The following is a 24,863-nucleotide window of genomic DNA, read 5'->3' on the forward strand; positions in this document are numbered from 1 at the left end:
ATCATGCCAACATATCGTTTTCTAGCAATCTCACATCCATTTATTTCGAATTTAATTTCATCCAAAAAGTAAGCCATACAATTATTAAAAAAAAAAAGTGGTAACATTATCAGTTGTTGGTCCATTCGGTGAATCTTTTTTAATAATTCCTTGAAAATTAAGGTAACTTTCGTGAGGAAGCACGTACAAGTCTTGATTTTGGATAGTAATTCGAATTTCATCGTTTGGTTTAAATGTTTGATTATACGATGAATAAGTATGAAACTCTTTCCTCGAAATACTCTCATCTGAGTAAACTTTTTCTCGAACATTTAATTTCCTTCATTGTTTTATTTTTCTCTTTTTATATTATACTCGAAGCTTCAATCCTAACGACTTTGAAAATAATTTATTTTTTAAAGTGAGTGAGCTTCTTTTTTCTGATGGTCCTCTTTCTATAGCTTTACAATTAGTAATGCTTGGCTGAGGACCAAGGCAACGTCTTTTATTATAAATTTTCATTCAATTAACTGAATGTGCATGCAAATCGAAACGTTTTTACCACATAAATCCACCAAAACACCGTTTTGGTCAGTGGGCTTATATCATCACAGTTGATCGGTAAATGAATTAGGTTAAGTGGTGTCACTGTCATTTTATACCCAGGTGGAACATTAATGCCAAACTCATGTAACGTATGATTCGGTGTTTTATCAACATATGAACCGCTGATTATATTACATTCCAAACGAATTGTATTCATTTTTAATATGTTCACAGTTTGATCTGATCGACGGGTTTTTGTACTTTTTGATGGAAGCCAAACAGTTGTCCAACCGGCCGTTCCTTACTAAAGTAAACTGGATCTCGAAAGGTCCTGGATTTTAAATGTTTTTTCAAAGTTGTAGTCTTTTAGTGTTTCATAATTCATATTAGTGCTATTATTATACCGATATTTAAACATCTTGTTTATCACTACTTACCCTCCAAAATAAAAAAAATTTAGGAAAAGTGGCGATTTTAGCTCGATACCCTTAACCCAGCGATGGTCCAACTTCTTTAAGCCGTCTAAAAAATAAGTTTTCTCGAGGTCTGCAAAATAGGCCTCTGTGGTGGTGACGACCACCTCATTCGACGCTAATTTCAATCCAGCGAGCGACGTTTTCAAGTTTTGAAACAAAAAGGAAACACACGGGGCCAAATCTAAAAATATGGTGGATGGTAGCAGTTCGTAGCCCAATTCGACAAATTTGGCCTTGGCGAGGGCGGAAGCGTGAGCCGGTGCGTTGTCATTATGGAAAAGTACTTTTTTCTTTGCCAAATGGGGTCGTGAGACCGTTTTGCCCTTCTCCAGATAGTCGATGTAAATCACACCTTGTAAATCCCAAAGAACGGTGTCCATCACATTTCCGGCAGATGGGAAAGTCTTCGCCTTCTTCGGAGCAGGTTCACCGGATGAAGTCCACTGTTTCGACTGTCGACGGTCACGAGACGACTCAGAAACTTCTTCGGATTGCGCTTAAACTGCGTCAAACACTGCTCTGATGTGGTCTCACGGTGGAGTTTGTTGTCCGGAGTAAGCAAACGCGGCACCCATCGCAACTTTTCCTTGGTCTCTGGTGTGTATCAGTGGATCTATGTTTCGTCGACGGTCACGAAACGGCTCAGATACTCCTTCGGGTTGCGCTTTAACAGCGCTTTAACCTTCTTGTTGACAAGAGGGAGCAAACGTGGCACCCATCGCACCAGCTTTATTATACACAACATTTCATGCAGGATATGACCCACGCGGTCTTTTGACATGCCTACTGTCTTAGTTTTCTCTCGTATCTTCAATCGGCGGTCTGCTAAAACGAGATCGTGGATTTTTGTCACGTTATCGTCCTGACTGTCTGACTGCCCTCGTATTTATCGAGAAAACGAATTTCAAAACGAAAATTTGATGTACATCGTGGCAAATTAGTTAGTCTAACAGGAACATTGAATGTTAGGCGGATTAAAAGATCAGCAGAATCAATGTCAAATAGTACCAAGCATTGTTCTACGATTTACAAGTGTAGGTAAATTAAGCAACTGTAACCTACTCTGGTAGGAACTTAGCTTTATATTTCGATTACAGTTCGAATATACGAAGGGCAGATCAAAGAAATTTTTCTTGTACCGACTCAATACGGTCGATGTGCACTTCATATGGTGGACTCCAAACCGACGAACACTATTCCGGAATAGGACGGACAAGGGTGGTAAATAATAATTCGTCGTATAAGGAGTATCAAATTCGTTTGACCAACGCTTTATAAGCCCAAGAACACTCATAGCTTATAATGTGGCAGTCAAATTTAAGTTTAGGGTCCAGAAGAACACCTAAATCGTTAACTCAATATATATGCACTTGATATTGTGGACTCCACACGGACGAACAATATTTCAAAATAGGACGGACAAGGGAGGTAAGTAATAGTTTGGTCGTATAAGGGTCATCAAATTTCTTTGACCAACGCTTTATAAACCCAAGAACACTCATGGCTTTGTTAACAGTGGACATAATGTGGCAGTCAAATTTAAGTTTAGGATCCAGAAGAACACCTAAATCGTTAAATTAATATGGTCAAGTAGCGTATTTTTAAGAAAGTAACTGATAAACGTAGGAGTACCCCTATAAAAAGTCATAACCTTGCATTTAAGGCAGTTCAAATTTGAAAAGTTGTACTCACACCATCCATGAAAACAATCAATATCTGACTGTAAGTTAAATCCCGACCCTATATCATTTTATGATAAGCAAAGCTTAACACCATCAGCATATATTAATACACGAAAATGTGTTATGATTCAGGGAAGATCGTAAATAAACAAAGTTATGTAGTTATTTATTATCGCCGATGGATAAATCCTTATCTGGCTAAACTAATCGACTTAAATATATTATGGTTGATGGCAGGGAATTAAATATTCTCAGAGCCCTATTAATGGCTCATAGTGTGCATAATTTTTCCTGGAAGGGAACTAAGGTCAGGAGACGAACATTAAAATTAATGCATCCCAGCAGGCAAGGACTATCATTCAGAAAAAGAAGGCCAGCAATTGTACGGCGATCCCGCAAGGAAGAAGTATGAAGAAGGGAACACAGAGTAGTATAGGGTGGTGCCGACTCGTTTAATTGAAAGGATTGCAATGCAATTTTCAAAAACTTTTTCTGCAACCTCTCAATCCTTTTGATATGGACACATCCCGAGGGATTCTAAATAAAGGAAGCTTTTTCAACTCAAGAACTGACAACGCAGTATGGAATTCGGAGCATTGAATTAGAAATCATAATCGTAATCATACCCGTTACTCGTAGAGTAAAACGGTATAATAAACGTCGTAAAGTATGGAACTGGTAGAAGGAAGCGTTTCCGACCTAATAAAGTATATATATTCTTGATCAGGATCACTAGCCGAGTCGATCTAGCCATGTCCATCTGTCCGTATGAACTCTTAGCTTTAGGAAACTATCCCCGAAAATCTGTAGCGCCTACAGTTTCTATGATAGAACAATTTTAGCTGAAATGTATTTGTCTCATCAATACCTATCGATTGACCAAAAATAAATTTGACTCGCCCACAAACCGCCCAAAACTGTGGTGGCCACAGTGTCATGCTAGAATTTTTTTTGCTAAAATGTATTCAGGGTCCTCTTTTTAGAAAAGATAACGCTGACTTAAATACAATGATATGCTTTATTCACTATAAATACACTTTTCACTCACGTTGCAACTGGGTATAGAATACAACTTAGGAATATCGAGTACAGAAAGCGAAAGATATTAGATCAGTAGGTGAGACCGCTTCTAGTGGTCCTTGTCTCTCCAGTACCGCATCCCACAATCGGCCCTCCTGACGCAGGATTCGACCCGAATGCCTTCATGTACTCTGCGACGGTTGATGTGTTATCACCTTCTCCTACCCTTTCAACTTCGTATCTTCCATGGTTTCCTACTTTGACTACTTTATACGGCCCTAGGTACTTTCCTTTCAATTTCAAACCAGTACCATACTGGTTTACTGGTTTGGATGATCCTCGTGATTTTTGATATGCGTCGATTTGTAATTTAAGATCCTTGAGGTTTCTGGCCTGGTATAGCATTGCCTTATTTGATCTAGCATCTGGGATACCCTCAACGAAATACTCGATCAAACTTTTTTCCTCCAAACAAATGGGCTTTGCAATTTCCATAAGTGCATAAAGGAACTCGTGTAAGGATTCACCCTTATGCTGCTGTCGTTTTCCCAACCTGCGATGAACTTCTGCTGAGGATAACTTGATTCCGAACTCCTCCACCAAAACCGATTTCAAACTTGCCCAGTCTTTGATATTCCTCTGGCTACGCACAAACATCTTTGCTGCTCCACTAAGCAACTGTTTTGCATACACAAACAACTGTAAAGGGTTCCACTCAACTGTAGCTGCACAATTTTCCAACTCTCCTATCCATTGGTTTATATCTGGAGAACTCGACCCAGAAAACTGCGAAACACTGCCCTCTACATCTTTCAATGTATAATAATGATCTACCCTGCCTTTCATTTCCTAGTCCTTGATGCCAGCCTGCTGCGTTTGGCCGATTTATAGTGGTTTCTGCGGAAGTTACTGATCGACCATCTTCACCATTATCTTCCGTTTCCTACTCACCATCGTTATTTAGACCGTGGTAGGTCAACAACCTCTCTTACAATTCCGCTTTCAATCCAGTCGTACCCAATTGCAACTCCGACAACTTCCGACGCAACTCTTCAACTCGCTTTTCTCCATTTTACAACTTGTCCTGTAGATTATAAAGATTAAACAATGTTTACTTAAATTTAGTATCAAAAGCAAATTGTAAATAGATTAACCACCCTGTCTCTGGAACTGCTTGATTTCAATGTTACCCCACTACTTTAAAAAGGACTTGAAATTAACTTTCCGGCAACACTCCGCCAAAGTTCAACCACTCGCTCAATTATGTTGCTTTTGTTCGTCGTCGTCTTTCCTTCCCACGCTTCCCGCTTTTGCAGCGTCACACATACAATGAAGACTTCCAAACTCAACTGGAACTTTCTGGATGCTTTCGTTTGCTGCCAAGATCTGTGCTCCAGCCTTCCGCTTGCACAATCCTGCACGCACGCTCCGATAACCACACCAGATCCAATGTCTTGATCGCTGTATCTTCACTGCTTCTAGCCCGTGTCTGCTGCTTCTTCTATGTCTCCCGCCACGATCCGCTGCCTCCAAGTCCTTCCAGCACTGCGTCCGCTAGTTCTCCAAGTTCTTGCCTTTGCAAAAGCGACCAACTGTGTAAGCTTCCTGCGCCAGCTTTCTTTGTCACATTCCAGCCAAATTGCTTATGACAATTTGAAGATATCTAGCCGATTTGCTCAATTTCACCAGCTCTCCGCTTACGCACTCCACGTGTTTTTGCCAAGATGAAAGTTCTGTCAAATGGTAGGCTATATCCCGGTTGAGCCCCCAAAAATTTCAGGGTCCTCTTTTTAGAAAAGATAACGCTGACTTAAATAGTATGATATGCTTTATTCACATTCGACTTGTTAACTTAGGTTTTACAAAATACACGTGTGCTATAGAACTGTCCTTTGCGAGATTCTGGCAGCGAGTGAGTACCGCGGTGCGTTGCCACTTTTCACTCACGTTCATTTTTAAAAATATTAAAAATAAGAGGGCCAAGTTCCAAGTGAGGTTGAAAAAGACCTTCTTCTTGGCCCTCTCTATTTATATAGTTTGACCTTCTTTTAAGGCCTCCGCTTTCTTTAATAATCTGTCGCATTGTGATGATTAATACAGGCACAAACTTTTTTTTTCACTTTACGTTTGGTATAACAGGATCATGTGATTCCTTTCCAAACACCCGCAAGTAAACTCTGAATAAGTCGACAATAAAAGGTTTATATACGAGGGTTGCTGCCCTCTGCTTCTCTAGTCGATAACCGTCCGATATTTAAGTCCAAAAAAAAAAGAAAAAACAAGTGTCTCTAACTAGGGGTGTAAGCCGGTTCTACGCAACTGGGTTCCGCTAAGCTAATATGCCCCTAGTTTCCATGTTCCAAAAGGAACCTGCCTGCATAAAGACTGGGAATCTGTCCAAAAACCCCCTCCCGCCAGTCGTCGGAAATCCGGTTTTTGACCAATTATTCTCGGGCTCCACAACCGGCTTCCTGTTTCTCTGGACTCGAACCAAGCAAACGATCTGACAATTTAGCCTAATACGTTGTAGGGGGTGGGCCAGAGAAACTAAATATCGTCCCCCGCCCAAATATGTCGAGGGAAACAGTAGACTCGAACCATCCAAACGATCTGAGCAATGTACGTTGTAGGACGTTTTTCCAATCACGTTTACCTTTCCTGTCAGTTCCGCCACCCCCATCTGTCCTGGATCGACAAACGAACGGTGCAGCCGCACCGCAATGGCTAATGCTTTACCGTAATGTTTGCGTTTCTGCTGTTTCTGGACTCGAACATATCAAGCGACCTGGCCAATGCCGTTCGTGGTACGTTGGCCAGAAAGCACATCTAAATTGCATTTACGTTAACTTCAACAAATAATCGTCATCACATAGTTGTAAGTGTAGTATTATCAGAAACAATAACTCAAAATCTTGATTTAAGAAAATTTTGGTAAATTTGGCCATTCTTAAAGTTTATGAAAATTCAGGAAAATTCAGAAAATTCAAAGCAAATATGAAATTTAGGAGTTCGTTACCCAAAAATTGTTCATCAAATAAAACCCCCAGATCAACTATTTTCTTAAAAACAGAGAGTGGTTCGTTATTGATGTGATAAGAGTTGGAAAGAAGACGACAGCTGATGTTGTTGTTGTGAATAGGGCAGTAAACCGAAACGAAGAGCAATAAAATCGCAGAACAGACCGAAGTGACGTCTATTTACCTTTAGAACGAGTCGAGGTACGTCACGGTCCTGCCTTGAAGAAATGGACCACCGTAGAATGCGAGGAAAGCTTGAATCTCTTGAAAACCGAAGAAAATGCAATTCGGCAACTCACGAGTGTCGCTTGACCAGAACAACGGCCAAGATCTGCCTATTGGCAACCATACCCTATCAGCTGGCAAAGTGCAACAGCCGGCCATTGACTCCCAAACAAAATATGCATATATTTCGTGGAAGTCTTTTCTGACGGAAGCTATTGGAAAAAAAGGAGGACGCGTTAATTGCCTTTACCCCTTTATTTCTGAAAATTCTTCGGATCTCCCTTTTGACCCACGCTATAGTTTTTCATACGAGCGTCAGTTTATTTCACAATTTGCTTGTGTTCAGTTCAGTTTTGTGTTGCTTTGTTTTTCTGAATTTTTTAATTGTCAAACGAAAACGAATGTCTTTAAGTCATTTACACATTACCTGGCGTGATTGCAGTGAAATAAGCATTCAAAGATTTACCTCATAGTTACTTTTTTTTTTAATGAGAAATAACATTGTTTTTGTTTATTGTAGAAATGATTGTTATTAGGGACCTTATAGACAAAATAAAAAACAAAAAAGAAATAAATGCAAAATATTGCAGAACATGTGAAAGAAAAGTTTTTTATTTATGATTTCCAATTGGGAAAGGACCTTATGGTATCTTCCACTAGCGTCTGTTAAATCACTTTTTAGTACCTTCCAGAAGTGACTTCGGCAATATCGCATTTGTATCGCTCAAGTGACTCCGGTCGGGAAGAAATATGCCACTTCGGCGGCATTTATCGGAGTCAATTCGGCGATACCTCGGAAGTCACTTGGTGCAATATAAATGTGTCCATCGAACCAATCTAAGCTAAAGTGAATTTATTCATAACCAAAGGGCAATAGCCTCATATAATACAACTGGAAAACATGTGAAGATAAAAAACATTGGAAGCAGTAAAAATCCATTGAAGCACAGTTAAATAAAGTAAATCGATCGGCAAAAGGCGGATCCTGATGAACATGTTTTTGGGGATTTTTTTTAATTTATTTTATTTAACTTTAAAATTTATAAAATTATTATTGTCAAGTGAAGTATTTTATGAAAAAAGAAGTGCACACAAAGAAAAAAAAATTGTAAGTTTATTAAATTATTAAAAAAAAATATATTACAGCATTTTTTAAATTCGCGGTATTGTTTGTCTTATAACGAAGGTACGAGTAAGTCCTACACTTAAGTGAAACGTCCGTCTGTCCGTCCGTCTGTATGTCCATCCGTTTCTACGCAAACTAGTCTCTCAGTTTAAAAGCTATCGGGCTGAGGTTTTCCCAAAAGTCTTCTTTCTATTGCATGTAGTATATAAGTCGGAACCAGCCGGATCGGACCACTATATCTTACATTACTATATCTTATAATCTGAATTTCGAATTAAATTTGATTATAATCGGACGACTTTATCATATAGCTGTCATAGGAACGATCGGATAATTAGTGGGAAATAATGCGAAACCAAGTATAGCTTTGGGGCTTTTTGACATATATCTTATAATATTGGGAATATAAATTTTTATATTTTTAAGGATTTCGAATTCAATTTAATAAAATTATTTATTATTTTTTATAACTGCAAGGGTATACAAACTTCGGCTTGCCGAAGTTAACTTCCTTTCTTGTTTTATCTATGCTTGTAAAATGTTTTGGTAGATTTGAAATTTTATCAAAAACTAGCTCATATGGGCTATAAAACAATATACGAAGTATCGCAGCCATACATCCTAATCTGTTTTGTCAACTGAGTTATATGAACGAATTAACTCATTGAGTGCTCTGTGGCTTCGCTTCACCTACCTACTGTCTGGTGGTGGTGTGCAGTTGAAATTATAAATAATGTGAACAGAAGCGGGCCAAGATGACTTACTTGTGTTTTTTTTTTGTTTTTCTATTTTTTTTTTTGTTTATGTGTATTCTTATTTTAGATATGGTTATCCTTTGTGCTCTTATATTATGTATGGCCATACTTGATATATATATGAAATAAAAATTGATTATGAAATAATGAGTTTTAATCTATCTTTATGTTCTACTTGCTTTTTATTTGTATTATTTATTATAGTTATGTTATCCCTATCTCCTATTTGTTCTACCATATAAGGACCTGTATATTTAAAATCTAACTTATGTCCTCTTTCATTTTTCAATAAAACCTGATCTCCTATTTTTAAATCGAAATCTAAACTAGTTTTGTCGTAACTAATTTTCTGTTTTAGCTTATGAGATTCTAGCATTAGTCTAGCTGTCTTAAATGCCAGTTCTAATCTAAATTTGGATTCCTTAGCATAATCTTCTATATTATAAAGTGGTTTTATTTTATTTATGCTATTAAAATGTTTTGGTAGGTTTGAAATTTTACCAAAAACTGGCTCATATGGACAATAGTCATGTGCCATAGATGGGGTTGTATTAAAACCATATATGAAGTATCGCAGTTCTGTGGCTTCGCTCCACGGTACCTACTGTCTGGTGGTGGTGTGCAGCTGAAATTATGTTTTTAATATGTAATTATATACATAGATCTTCAATAATTGAATTTTTATATTCAGTTCCCATGTCCGTAATGAACGTCTTTGTTGGACTGTACTTTAGAATAAAATCTTCAAATATAGCTTTTGCTACTGTATTTTCACTTTTATTTCCATTATTGGATTTTGGAAGTGGACCAATAGTATCTACAATTACAGTATCGAAAGCTCTTTGTGGGGTTTCAGTTATAGTTAGTGAGGTCTTAGTATGTTTAGTCGCTTTCGACTTTTGGCATACTCGTAGAGGACATTTCTTTATGTATTCTTTTATGTCTTTGGAATTATTTTTCCAGTAATAGTGTCTCTGTCTTGTATTGGATCATCATGGAATGTAAACAATATAGCTTCTTTTTCTTTATTATCTTTTATTACGGTCACTGGGTTGAGTAGCCCTACTCTTAATGATTTCAATATATTATTGGCCATAATTTTAAAATTATCAATTAAAACATGTTCAAAGATATTTTCCCACGGTGCCACTTTGAGTTGGCTGAATTTGTGAATACCGGCCTACTTTTCAAGCCTTTAAAAGAATTGATCTAAGTCAATGGTTCCATTAGTATACAAATCGCTAACATAATATTTTGCTGTAATTTTCTTTCCGTGCTTAAACTAACACATTTTATTATTTACATGCAAGGTTACTACTTTACGTACTTTATTATTATTATTAACTTCATATACGTTGTCTACGTTTGTCTACTTTGATTTCTGGTAGTGACTTTCAGAATTGTATTGTTTGTTTGTATATTTTTTCAGTCTGTGATGGTTATTCTAGAGAGCTCATTCGTGTAGTTTGGAACTGGAATTTACCATTGAAAATATGTATGTAAGACCATAAATATATGGTCTGAAGCGTGTTATTGCCCAATGAATAGCTGCCGATCCTGATTTAATATGTTCGAAGGCGTTTTGATATTCTGATGTCCATTCTAATTTTACATCTTTCTTACATAATCTTGTTATGTGACGGGAGTATTCAGGTAAATTCTTTATAAAGCGTCTGCAATAATTGCAAAATGCAATGAATCTTCTGAATCATGTGGTACTTTGATATTAGCTTTAGCGAGACTTTTAATTGCAGGGTAAGTGGATGTGTGTGTGGCTGTGGTTTGATTTTTTCTTTCACTTAATAATTTTTTTATATGTTCAAGTTCGGCATGTAATTTTACCGAATTGTTTCAATCTAATTTACTTCCGCTATTTAGTAGCTTCAGTAATTCAGCCCTTCTGGCTTTTAATTTTTTTACCACACCACTTCGTTTAGCACATCACACTCTACTCACTGCGATTTTATTTTTCGTTGTCTGCTGCTATAATTTTTGTGTTTCCGTTCTTCTTCTGGTTTTTTCTCTTGCGAACCTTCGATGTCCTCGATGTTCCTTAAGTTTAGATCCTGAGTCCTGTCACGGTCGCCATGTAATAATAATCCCGCTCCGCCAATAAGAAAATACGTTCATCGTTTTAATTGTTCTGCTTTTTTATTTAATTTTTGTTCATTCAAATGTATTGATGGTCCCGTAGCAGCCGTTGTTTACTTTATATAAACTGGATAACGGACAGATAGTTCACATATATTGGGAATTCAGATGACGGCGAACATGTTTTGTATATAGGAATACGCGGAAGGGATATTTTTACACACAGAAATTCGATGCTATTTAGTTATTAATTCAGACGTTAATTCTGAGTCAACTCCAATTAAAACTCAACTTTCACGTCGGGACGGACGTTCAAGCCTGTAAGTTGTGTACTATTTCGTGCTTTGCATTCGGAAACTGAACCTTTTCTAACTTTAGACCTCAGAACCATTTGTGGGGCAGCTGAGATCGACTGCAGTAGTGCAGACCTCTGATCGCCAGAGGGAGTTTCACTACCGGTTACCGTGGGCTGTCTATCGACCTCGATCCCTTTATGCTTAGAAGAATCAGGCTCAGATAGCATACGGCTAGTGAACTGCGACTTAAGCGCCACAAGCAGATCCGCATTTCTACGGCTGTTTCGGGTTAATTCCGTAGCAGTGATTTTTGAAAGCCGTCTTATAGAGGTTGCCTGGTTTTCATAAGCAATGTATTGATTACAATAGTAGCGAAAGCCACTTCTCAAAAACTATATATATATAAAAAAATATAAATAAAACCCCGATGGTTTATGGGCAAATAGTGTAAAAATCGGAGCACAAGACAAAAACACGACGGTTCACTGAAAGAGCATGTAGATGGGTGAAAGAGCATGTATTCAGTGATGCCAAATGGCAGAAAACATGGTCGCCACAGTACTCCCCCTAACCTTCATGCTGTAAAGCGAACAGGGAGACTTTTTGTACGGCGAGGTCTTGAAGATTGGTTAACAGAGGTTAACAGAAGGGGTCGTTACGGTATCTTCGATCCTGCTCACTGGATGAATTCGGGGTAGGAATAATTGGATGCTGAGTTTCGATGAAGTTGGGCTTGAGTCGGTCTAAAGACACTTTATTTGGATTGCTTTGCTTTCACTTTACGATGTCGTTGTAGGAAAACGTGAGTTGCTTTTTTTTAGACCTCTAAAAACATATGGCTTGGAGGAGTCTTGATGTGCCGACAGGATGGACCATATTTTTCTCATGATTTCCTTCAGTTCTTTTGCGAAGTCAGTTTGCGGTTGGAAATTGGACTTTTAATAAAAAAAATTCTCGTGGTAGGTTGTTCCGCATACAAGTTGCGCTGATATTGTTTGGATGTTTGGCTTGAATGCTGAACGCAACCCGAGCCAATTTACTCGGTTTTTGCATATACTTCTGTTTGCTTGCGGGTTATATGCTTTTGTGCGAAGTTCCCGACGTGAAGCGTAAACTGTTGCAGGGGCGAGCGGACGAGTTTAAATATTTTCCATTTTTGGCAAGGGGTACAGAGTTTAAGAAATTGAGAAATCTACTTGTACATTGAGGGCCATACGAAGTGTTGCTAGATAAGTTTTATCTTTCATCCAACCTCACTGTGAGAAATTTTGTGTAGTTTGCTGATGACGTTCTTCGTCTTCGTTGTCGAACAGTAGCCGTTTAAGTTCTACGCAGCTTGCTTCTGCAAGAATTCGCCATCGAAACCGTTGAGGGTGGCGGTAGTTCAAGTGATTGGAGCTGGGTCAATTTTTCCTTTTTCCAGGGATAAGTTAGTTTAGCGGTCCCTGTTGTTAAAGTGCATTTGGAAAGAATCGCCTGCTGAAGCTAATCATTGCCAAGATCATGCGTAACTTCTTTGCTACTTTGGGCAGAGGGAAATCCAAAATGACATTTGCTTTCTGTGGCAGTGGTGTGATGCCGTTTGGATCGATATGCCTTCTTTCCAAAACTTTGCGAAGGTGAAGTTGGTGCTACTCCATATTTACTGATGCAATCAATATAAAAGGATTAGTTATGGGCGATCGGTCGGATTAGTTATGGGCATTTGATGGTATGCTCGGTCTACGGACCATGTCTAACGGGGAGGGCTTTCTGACGCGCGGCAAACGCCGAGGTTCAGATATTGGAACTCACTTTTTGATGCTTGGAATTCGTCTGGAGTAAGTCTTTTGAGCCTAGCGCATGAAATCTTTGTGTTGCTATGTACAACCGAATTTTCGGGCGTCTCACGGGGCCAAATTTCGCGTGCTTTGCATTCGGAAACCGAACATTTTTTAGATTTCGAAGTCAGTACCATTTATGCGGCTGAGATCGACTTCAGTGATGAAGAAATAAATATTCTCGCCCAAATGGCACACATAGTGCAACTTAAAAAGAAATTAAGAAGCGGAAGAGTGTGAGCATAGAGATTAGACGGGCAAACTATATTTGTTAATTTAAATACAAAACAATCACTAACAGCGGAAGTTGTTAGGGACAAAAAAACTAAATAAATTTACGAAAATATAAATTAAGCCCCGATGGTTTATGGATAAAAAGAATTAAAATCGGAGCGCAAAAAAAAAACAGGACCATTCACTGAAAGAGCGAAATCAAAATGGTGTGTTACTCCGGAAGCTAATGTAGCTCCGCCACTAATTGAGGTTATGTTGAAGTTCTGAGTAAGTCGAGGTGCGTTCGCTTAAATTGCAGATGTTCGAATCGTCGGGGTCACAATTTATAGTTTGTCTTCAAACTAAGGTAAGTACTGCACTTAAGTGAAACACAGAACTGGTATGCTTAGATTATAATAAATTTTTGTTGTGCTTTGTTATAATTGAGTGGTTGTTGAAATTGAGATCTATTTTCTTAGTGTGACCAAAGAAGATTTTTAATACAAAATTCAGTAATGCCAGATGGCAGAAGTCATGACCGCCACAATAGTTTCCGAAAAAAAACATCGAAAACATCTATAGGGTCACTATATATGTTTTGCCCCCTCTAACCCTAACTAAGGCTTATAAGGTCAGTAGTATCGCACCCGTTCACTAGGCTTTTCAAAATGTCCCGCAATTACATTTCGAAGATTATTATTAATACATATGGAAGATAGAAAGACGATAGTAAACTTTTTTCAAAAACAAAATATACGTATATCGCGTAGAAGTAACTTCTGAGACACTTCTGGACGGTAGTTAGACAATAGCACACATTTTACAAAAACAAAAAGGGTCGCGATCGCGAAGAAGTAACTTCTGAGACACTTCTGGACGATAGTTACACGATACAAAAACAAAATTAGTGGGAAAAAGGAGGACACGATAAGTGCCGTTACCCTTTACTTCTGAAAATTCCTCTTCCTTTTTACCTACGCTGTTGTCCAACCCAACCAATAACCAATAAGCGTTCAAAGATTCTCCACCTAATTATAAAAGGTAATCCTCCTATTTAAATTTAATTTAAAATATAAAAAAAATGTTGCTTCTGTTTATTTTAGAAATGGATATTATTAAATTTCTCATGTGAACGGAGCTGGACATAAATTACCCTTTATTTCTGAAAATTCCGCTCCCTTTTTACCTAAGCTGTTGTTTTACGACCGAGCGTTTACTTTTCAATTTGCTTGTGATCAGTCTAGTTTACTATAAAATTTGTGTATTGCTTTATTTTTTGAAATTATTTAAATTGTGCGAATTTACGTGAAGCTTTACGATTTCTTCAAGATATTTTCACATTAACTGGCTCGATTGCAGTGAAATAAGCATTCAAAGATTTTCCACCTAATTATAAAAGGTGATTTCTCCAAATCTATTTTTATTTTAAATACAAAATAAAATTTTGATTATTTTTTAAAAATGGTTATTATTAAATTTCTCATGTGAACGGAGCTTGACATAAATGAAATTATTAAGCAGCATTTCCGACATGCCAAGGACCGTGTCTATAAGCGCTCAAAGACCTTATAGAAAATAAATTCAAAATATTGCCGAACATGTAAAAAGTTTTTTATTCAAGATTTCCAATGGAGAAAGGCCCTTCTGGTATCTTCTACAAGCATCATTTATGTCACTTTTAAGTAACTTTCAGAAGACACTTCAACAAGAGTCGCCGAAGTGACTTCCCGAAGTGTCGCCGAAGTGACTCCGAGAAGTACCGCCGGCACTTCCGACGGGAGTGACTTCCGCGATCCGAATGCGATATGGCGGACGAAAGTTTTCATCTTCTAGAAGTCACTTAGAACTGTCTTCCGCGATAGAAAATTCATGTAGGGAAGTGACTGACAGAAAAAAAGAGTTTGGATTCGGAAAAAAAAGGTCAATGACCAGGTAGTGTAGGATATTAACGTTAAAACGGTACCAATGAGAAACCTTAAGGGCTACACACCTTAACATTTAATTTTAAATTGTTGGAGCCCTTTATGGGGAATCAGAAAAAAGGCTGACAAAAATCTAAATAAAAAAACTTTGGTACATGATTTTTACACGGTGGTATTTAGACAAATCGTGCTTACAAGGCGGACATAGTATTTCCAAATAACGACATATAGAACAAGCCTATAGCTTCAGTACTTCACAGGTTATGGGTATACAAAATTTAGCTAAGTATAGCTGTTTTTTGCAAAGCTAGGTAGTTTTTACGAAAATGGTAAAGATAATAAAACTGACCGTTTTGAGAGGACCTCGAAAATTATGTTTTGCGTATGACTTTTGAACGGAGCATCGATTTTACACTTTCACCACTCTTTGACCCAAACCAATTTATTTTCTAATATTTATTTTTTGCAATACCTTTCGATTGATGTATCATTCAAAACAATCGGACGATTACTGGTATAAAATTTATTTCATCGTATATATAGTAGTCGCCTTCGCACACCCACCTGGTGCACTTTCTCACTACGTGGACTGCAGTCCACAGTGATAGTCAAATATTTTCGGAGCCTATCTTAAATTTTACCCTTAAATATACGAGGTGTGTTCAAAAAGTAAGGTGACTTTGTATTTTCAAGAAAAACTATTAATTTATTTATCAATATTAATGTTGTCCCCTTCAAAGTAATCCCCCTCAGATACAATACACTTATGCCAACGGTTTTTTTAATCCTCAAAGCACTTCCCATAAGCACTTTTCGATATAGCCTTGAGCTCTTCCAGCGATGCAGTCTTTATATCTTCAATCGTTGCAAATCTCCGTCCTTTTATAGGTCTCTTTAGTTTTGGGAACAAGAAAAAGTCACATGGGGCCAAATCCGGTGAATATGGTGGCTGAGGCATTATTGTGGTGTTGTTTGCCATTGGAACAATCAGAAAATTATTTGTAAAAAAATATGAAAAAATGATATCCTTGGTGCTTTTAAACATATAGGGTAAAATGATTTCAGTCAGAAGTTGAAGGAGACGTTTCCGACCCCATAAAGTATATATATTCTTAATCAGCGCCACTAGACTAGTCGATCTAGCCATGTCCGTCCGTCTGTCCATCCGACTGTCCGTGTACCCTTAAATATATTCCTATGCACTTACATGCCGATGAGTAAACGGTAACAACAACTATCCGAAAACAAGAGCACATAAAAACGAAAAGTTCTTTTAAAAAACGCATTTGAACTAAACCGCGGTAGAAATGTTAATACATATATTGTGAACAGTAAAAATTAAAATCTCTTATCAAAATTAAAATGTTTTTTTTTTTCTGATTATTTTTTTGTTCTAAATGTTTACAACTGTTTCATGTATATTTTTAACTATAACACTTATTGACAGTGATTTGTTGCAGGGGTATAGGCGATAAGTAAGAGAGCGTTAAATAGAAACCTATCGTAACGTGTGGTAGTTGTGAAATTACAGTCATATATGCCTTCATTTTAATGGTATATAATTGGTAATAATAGTTAAGTCTATAAAAAAATAATATTAATCCAATCTAATATTAACATTTATACAAATTAAATTTGAGTGAAGCAAAAGATATTGAGGAATGAAAAAGGCTCGATGGGACTTGGCCAAATTCAGATGGTACCTCAAATAAACCAAAGACTGGTTTTTAACTATTTTCAAAAAATTATATGGTCTTTTACCTAATTTTACTAAATTTTTTTTATAAAAAATTTTAAAACTTTACAATCCAATAATATTGTACAACATTGACGACATAGATGCTTGACCGGGTACTTCCAAGAATAAGGGAACAAAACTTCTTCTTATTAACTAATCGCACAGCAATTGGCCATCATGTTCTGAGACCAACTTGTCCAATATTTTTTATTAAACAAAGAAGTACGTTATATCAGATATCTGTTATTCAGCTTAAGGGGGCAAAGGGGAAATGAAGATATAAGCCCATGAGCAGCAAAGCGATATTGGACAGCGCCACCTACCCGCTATTTCAGTATATGTTATGTGGGCGGCAGAGAGATTTAGGCGTTTAAACCGTTTGTGGTGTCAAATTTTTTATCGGTCAATCGATAAGTATTGATGAGACAAATACAGTTTAGAAAAAAAAAATGTTCAAGCATGAAAACTGTATTCACCATAGTTTTGGGCGGTTTATGGGCGTTAGAGCGGGCGTGGCACAATACAGTCTATAGGTATTGATAAGACAAATAAATTTCAGTTAAAATTTTGTTATAAAAACTGTAAGCTCCACAGATTTTTGAGGACTATGGGCGTTATAGTGGACGTGGCAGCCCGCTGAAACAATCAGGAATCTCCATGCCAAGTCTGAATATTTTAGCTCTTATAGTTTCCGAGATCTCAGCGTTCATACGGACGGACGGATAGATAGACATCGTCTCGGCTTGTAATCCTGATCAAGAATAAATATACTTTATGGGGTCTAAAACTTTTCCTTCTACCTGCCCGATAGCTTAAAAACTGAGAGACTAGTTTGCGTAGAGGCGGACGGACACTCGGACGGAAAGAAAGAAAGTTAACTTCGGCAAGCCAAAGTTTGTATAACCTGTCAGTTATAGAAAATAATCACTTTTAGTAAATAATTTTTATACCCTTTCAGAGGGTTTAATAATTTCAGTCAGAAGTTTGCAACGCAGTGAAGGAGACGTTTCCGACCCCATAAAGTATATTTATTCTTGATCAGCGTCACAAGACGAGTCGATCTCCGTCTGTCTGTCCGTCCGTCCGTTTCTACGCAAACTAGTCTCTCAGTTTAAAAGCTATCGGGCTGAAACTTTCCCAAAAGTCTATTGCAGGTAGTATATAAGTCGAAACCAGCCCGATCGGACAACTATATCTTACAGCTCCCATAGGAACTATCGGGGAAAAAATTTAACAAAAATTATATCATTGGTGTTTTTTAACATAGGAACAATCGGAAAATTAGTGGTAAAATAGTATTGAAAAATTATAGCTTCGGTGTTTTTTTAACATATAACCTCCTACGCTTGGAAATAACATTTTTAATTTCGTTTTAAATTTCGTATAAAATTTTATCAAAATCGGATGACTATATCATAAAGTTGCCATAGGAATGATCGGAAAATTAATCGGAAAACATGAATTAAAAATTATATATTTGGTGTTTTTTCACATATAACTTTATTAGCTTAAAAATAACATTTTATAATTAGTTCTGAATTTCGAATTAAATTTTATTAAAATCGGACGACTATATCAGTCAGAAGTTTGCAACGCAGTGAAGGAGATCAGCGTCACAAGACGAGTCGATCTAGCCATGTCCGTCTGTCCGTCCGACTGTCCGTCTGTCCGTCCGACTGTCCTTCCGTCTGTCCGTCCGTTTCTACGAAAACTAGTCTCTTAGTTTTAAAGCTATCGGGCTGAAACTTTCCCGAAAGTCTTCTTTCTATTGCTGGTAGTATATAAGTCGGAACCAGCTATATCTTATAGCTCCCATAGGAACAATCTGGGAAAAAATTTTAAAAAAAGTATATCTTTCGTGTTTCTTAACATATACCTTTTTAAGCTTCGATATAAAATTTTTGAATTAGTTCTGAATTTTGAATTAAATTTTATCAATATCGGACGACTATATCATATAGCTCCCATAGAAACAATCGGAAAATTAGTCGGAAAATAATATTGAAAAATTATATATTCAGTGTTTTTTAACTTTTAACCTTCTACGCTTGGAAATAACAATTTTATTTGGTTTTGAATTTCGAATTAAATTTTATCAAAATCGGACGACTACGTCATATAGCTGATATAGAAACGATCGGAAAATTAGTAGGAAAACATGAAATATAAATTACATATTTTGTGTTTTTTAACATATAACCTTATAAGCTTGAAAATAACATTTTTTAATTAGTTCTGAATTTCGAATTAAATTTTATTAAAATCGGATGACTATATCATATAGCTGTCATAGGAACGAGCGGATAATTGATGGGAAATAATACATATAAAACAAACTATAGCTTTGGGGCTCTTTGATATATTATTTTATAATATAATTTTTTTTATATTTTTAAGATTTTCCAATTCAATTTAACAAAAATCGGACAACTTTAACAAATAGATGTAAAAACAATGGTCTGAAATATAGAATGAAATAAATTTTTTTTGATATCACTATCATGGGAGTAGCTCTATTGACCATGCAGTGCCTTTTTAAACCCTTACAATGATATATGTAAGACTTTTGCAATGCAGTGAAGAAGGCGTTTTGAAGCAAAAAATATATATATATATATATCACTAGACAAGTCGATATAGCCGTGTTCGTTTGTACGCCCGTCTATCCTGTCGTCCGTCCGTCTGTCCGTTTCTACGTAGTTTCTTAGTTTCAAAGCTAAGGGATGAAAAATTATCAAAAAAGACATAAATCTACTACAGTTAGTATAGAATGTTTAATTCTTGAAAATATTGTAAATGGTTTGTTTTTTGTTATATTCACTGGTATTTGTTAATAAAATTAATTTAAAGGTACCCCTAAAGATTTTTAAATTTTAATTGTTAAAATGGGGTTGGCACTTTGATAAAACTCAAAGCGACCGACAAAAAATCTTAAAAAAGAAAGAAAGTTAACTTCGCAAGCCGAAGATTGTATACCCTTGCAGTTATAAAAAATAATCAATGATAGTTACACAATCTTTAATTTTTAAGAACTGCTGTTGGCTTTAGTAATATTAAAACAACAAAAAATGGAAAGCTATAGTCGAGTGCCTTGACTATCAAATACCCTTTACTCAGCTTATGAGAGCAAAATAAAAATGGATGTGTAGCAAAGGAATTTATTTAGGTATATGTTATGTGATCGGCAAAGAGTTTAAAGCGTTTTAGACGATAGAGGGCGTTAGAGTGGGCGTTGCAAAATTTTTTAGGTCAATAGAAAGGTTTTGGTGAGACAAATACATTTTAACAAAATAAAAATTTCAAACCCAAAATGAAGGAAGCAGATGTTATAAAATGAGGCCTTTATAAATCCTCAAGGATTAAGAAAAATACTTATTTTAAAAAATGTAGAAAAGAACGCACATTTCAATTTTTAGTACATTATATATTTATATTAATGTACAATCCCGAAAACGTTAATAATGTGATCTTTGGTCCATTACCTGAGAGGTAATTTCAAAATAATCGTTGAAATCCAAACATATTGGGTTTTTTTGTAAAATAATATTAAATATATAATGACAAGATCAAAAACTAGTATTTATACCCGTTACTCAAAGACTAAAAGAGTTTACCTAAAGCGTCGTAAAGTTTGTAACAAGTAGAAGGAAGCGTTTCCGACTGCATAAAGTGTATATATTTTATTCCGTATTATTTGAATTGGACTATCATTTTTAAAATGATCACCAAACAAAATAAAAAAATAAGCATATTAAGTAAAAAACAAGAGGAATGCAAATAAAATAATGCAGCTGAAGAAACAAAAGCTTTTTCTCTGTTTTTTAATTTAAATAAATGATAAATATATTATGATAAAAATCACACTATAAAGGATATCACATTTATGATTTTTTTCAGAATATGGCATTTTATTTAAATAAGTGGCCCACTGCCCTGACCCGCGATCCTTGAGTTTCCTTCTGCCGACGTGTGTTTTATTTGTAAAGATCTTTTTAGTTGCAATTCAGACCATAAAATGCAGGGATCTAGAAAATATACAAGTACACGAATTTTCTATGTTTTTGGAAGTCTATTTCCGTAGAACCCGTCTAAAAGCAAGAAACCCATTATTTTGTTGTAAAACAAAAAGCGTACCACCATTCATAGAGCGATAAATAAGCTCAATATATATAATCCAGTATCTAAGCAAAAGACAGCTGATACGGTATTTCCCAAAAGACATGCCAAGCTGGTGGAATCCCAACAATACCTTAAACTGGTTTTGCCTTAAGGTACTTATTGATTTTCGGTTTTTGCTTAGATCAGAAGGCCGGCCAAAAACAATGCAACAGCTGAGCGAGTATCTCGTTCCGACCGACCCTACACAGTAGGTTCGGGCGCTCTCTGATCCTCTCTTACTGTCGCTCTTAGTGTGTTCTCTAGATGATAATACTAAACATTGAACTGCGCTAGTGCTTCTATTCATAAACGAGAAATGCTTGCGAACGGACGCCAACGCGCTCTGAGATAAAGATAAGTCGATAATACATAAGTAAATGTACACGTATGTACAAGGAGCTGTAGCAGCAAGGGCCAGCCAATAAAAGTTTTTAAGTGCCGCGGCTTTAAAATATATAAAGTGAAAAGATATTAAAAATAAAATTAATACCCTTACACTACTTTTTGTAAATAAAAAAACGCAACTGGGATTATGAAGGAGTTTGGCAAATTGTTTTCACGGCGTTATAGTGCAGTTTGTGTAAACGACGATGTGGCCTGCAGTCAGCTACAATCGATGGTGACACCTGGATTTGGATTGGGTACCAGGCCCGATGTAGATCCTGCCGTAGTTTCTGCCGCTCAGGTCGCATTGCAGCGCATTCAACGACGCAAGAGTCTTACTACAAATCGTTCTATGAAGCCGATTGACATATTGGGAAGCTTTTTTTACGAGCCAAGCCATGGCAAACGTAATCGAGTTCCAACGCGTAAGTTAAAGCTGGTACATGACCAAGAAGTTGGAAGACTTTGCTTATAATTATAGTAACAACAATAATAGCTTACATATTATAAATTTTGTGCTAATCTTATTTACATTAATTAATTTCGACCGTAAACACATTTCTCATTTCAAGCATAGAACAATACAAAAACAGTTGAAACTATTTTTCATAAGACTTGATGCTTAATTTTATTTATATTTCTAAAAATGTATTATAAACAATGTTAAAAAGTATGTCAAAAATGACAGAGATTGGCCTATAGTTTTCTCAAACTACCTTGTCAAACCACAAAAAAAACCGTGAGCAAATTATATCAATTACTATTGGATTCCGTGCCTCCCTGAACTTGACCATAAAGCAAACTCAAACAACCAGAAACTGAAATACATTTTACTTTCCATATATGAGCCGTGAGACAAGTGCAAGTTCTAAATTGCATGCGATCATTCGACTAACTGTTGCATATGCTCAGGAGGTCGACAATGATTGTAGGTGACCTTAAATTTCAACTGACGATCTAGCTTGTATGAACGTTGTAAGAATAAAAGAAAACTCTTGCGATAAAGGTCCTAACAATTCTTAGAAATTCATTAGTTAAGCGGAATATTTACACCTGTACCGTAGCCATTTTCATAATTATAACAAAAGGTCAGATTTAATTTTGACACAATAGATATTGACAAATAAAACAAGAAAGAACAGTATAGTCGATGACCTTGAACACTACATAAGTTATTTAGTCAAAGAGAGTACGAGAAGGGTGGAGATAGGCTTGCTTGCCTTCCTCTTCCTCCCCTAGCGGGTTGATGACGTTTTAATAAAAAAACAGCTGAATTTTAAGAATATTTTTATTTGGTCTGATTTCAGTCGTTTTTTCCATATAGATGAACATTTATAAAAATAATGAAATATCTTTTAAATCTCTTTTGTGGATTCTGCTACAACAAACTTGCATTGTACAAGAAACGGGTGGATCCACTTAGAATATGGAAGTGGCACTACTGACAATGCAAGCCGTGCAGACCGTATGTATAATTATTTCCGCAAAAATTTTGCAATGAAGAAGGCGCTTTGAAGCACACAGTATATATTCGCTTTAACAGCATCACTAGACGAGTCGATCTAGCCATGTTTGACTGACCGTCCGTCTGTTCGTTCTAAAGTCTCTTAGTTCTATACCTATCGGGATGAAACATTATCAAAATTCATATTTGTATTACAGTTAGTACAGAAGCCGGGACGAGCCGGATCGGACAAATATGTCCTATAGCCTAGATTTTATAGTTTCTAAGATCTCACCGTTCAAACATTGCTAGATGAACTCGACTAGTGGTCTTGAAACAGAATTTAAATCATTTAAAGAAACGTTTCCTTGTGACATGTACATGCTATCCGACGAATCTAGTATACCCTTTTACACTTAGGGTAACGGTTAGTGATAACTACTTAATCATTAAGCTGCCATATCGAATATTTATATTCTAGTCGAATCGATCTAGCCATATCCGTATGTCCTTCCGTCCGTCCATTTTTACGCAAACTAGTCTCTCAGTTTTAAAGTTATCATGCTGAAACTCTCCCAAAAGTCGGAACCAGCCGGATCGGACAACTATATTTTATAGCTTCCTTAGGAACTATCGGGGAAAAAATGTAAAAAAAAAGTATATCTTTGGTATTTTTTAACAATAACCACCTACGCTTGGAAATAACATTTTATAACTAGTTATGAATTTCGAATTAAATTTGATAAAAATCGGACGACTATGGTGGGAAAATAATATGAAACAAGAAAGGTATATAACTTCGGCAAGCCAATATTTGTATACCCTTGCAGTTATAAGAAATAATCAACTTTAGTAACACCATGTTAAATTTTTTTTATTTATTTATTTATATTCTGGTTTTGAGACAATTGCAAATTGCCTCTAACCACTGAAATTTTTAAGGATTGTTAATGACTTCAGTAATATTAAAAAAAAATGTTTTCATTTCTTTTTTTAGACCATTTTTTTATCATCTATATGTTAGAGCAGTGCGATTTTTATTAAATTGAATTCGAAATTCTAAAAAAAATAAAAAGTTATATTTTCAATATTAAAGGATAATGTGTCAAAAATCCCCAAAGCTATAATTTGTTTCATATTATTTTCCTAAAAATTTTTCGATCGTTTTTATGACATCTATATGATATAGATCCAATTCTGATAAAATTTAATTCGAAATTCAGAACTAATTTAAAAATGTTATTTTAAAGCTTAGAAGGTTATATGCTAAAAAACACCAAAGATATAATAATTATTTCATGATTTCCGACTCATTTTCCGATCGTTTCTATATCAGCTATATGAAATTTAATTCGAAATTCAAAACCAAATAAAATTGTTATTTCCAAGCGTAGAAGGTTAAAAGTTAAAAAACACTGAATATATAATTTTTCAATATTATTTTCCGACTAATTTTCCGATTGTTCCTATGGGAGCTATATGATATAGTCGTCCGATATTGATAAAATTTAATTCAAAATTCAGAACTAATTCAAAAATTTTATATCGAAGCTTAAAAAGGTATATGTTAAGAAACACGAAAGATATACTTTTTTTAAAATTTTTTCCCAGATTGTTCCTATGGGAGCTATAAGATATAGCTGGTTCCGACTTATATACTACCAGCAATAGAAAGAAGACTTTCGGGAAAGTTTCAGCCCGATAGCTTTAAAACTAAGAGACTAGTTTTCGTAGAAACGGACGGACAGACGGAAGGACAGTCGGACGGACAGACGGACAGTCGGACGGACAGACGGACATGGCTAGATCGACTCGTCTTGTGACGCTGATCTCCTTCACTGCGTTGCAAACTTCTGACTGATATAGTCGTCCGATTTTAATAAAATTTAATTCGAAATTCAGAACTAATTATAAAATGTTATTTTTAAGCTAATAAAGTTATATGTGAAAAAACACCAAAGATATAATTTT

The 24,863-nt window shown here is 36.0% G+C and overlaps 1 protein-coding gene across 34 annotated transcripts in view; it reads left to right on the forward strand.

Moving 5' to 3' along the window:
- The first annotated feature begins 21,373 nt into the window (after positions 1 to 21,373).
- LOC108035858 (scavenger receptor class B member 1) overlaps positions 21,374 to 24,863 on the forward strand; it is a 330,380-nt gene continuing 326,890 nt past the window's right edge. For all 34 annotated transcript variants that reach the window (XR_007765604.1, XR_007765603.1, XR_007765602.1 and 31 more), the window contains exon 1: positions 21,374 to 21,873. Coding sequence is in view for 9 of the 34 variants with exons in the window: in XM_050890329.1 (XP_050746286.1) it covers positions 21,597 to 21,873 (277 nt within the window). In the remaining 25 variants the exon portion in view is untranslated. The remainder of the gene's footprint in view (positions 21,874 to 24,863) is intronic.

Source organism: Drosophila biarmipes, unplaced genomic scaffold (genome assembly GCF_025231255.1).
Source record: "Drosophila biarmipes strain raj3 unplaced genomic scaffold, RU_DBia_V1.1 ptg000019l, whole genome shotgun sequence".
Lineage (NCBI taxonomy): Eukaryota > Metazoa > Arthropoda > Insecta > Diptera > Drosophilidae > Drosophila > Drosophila biarmipes.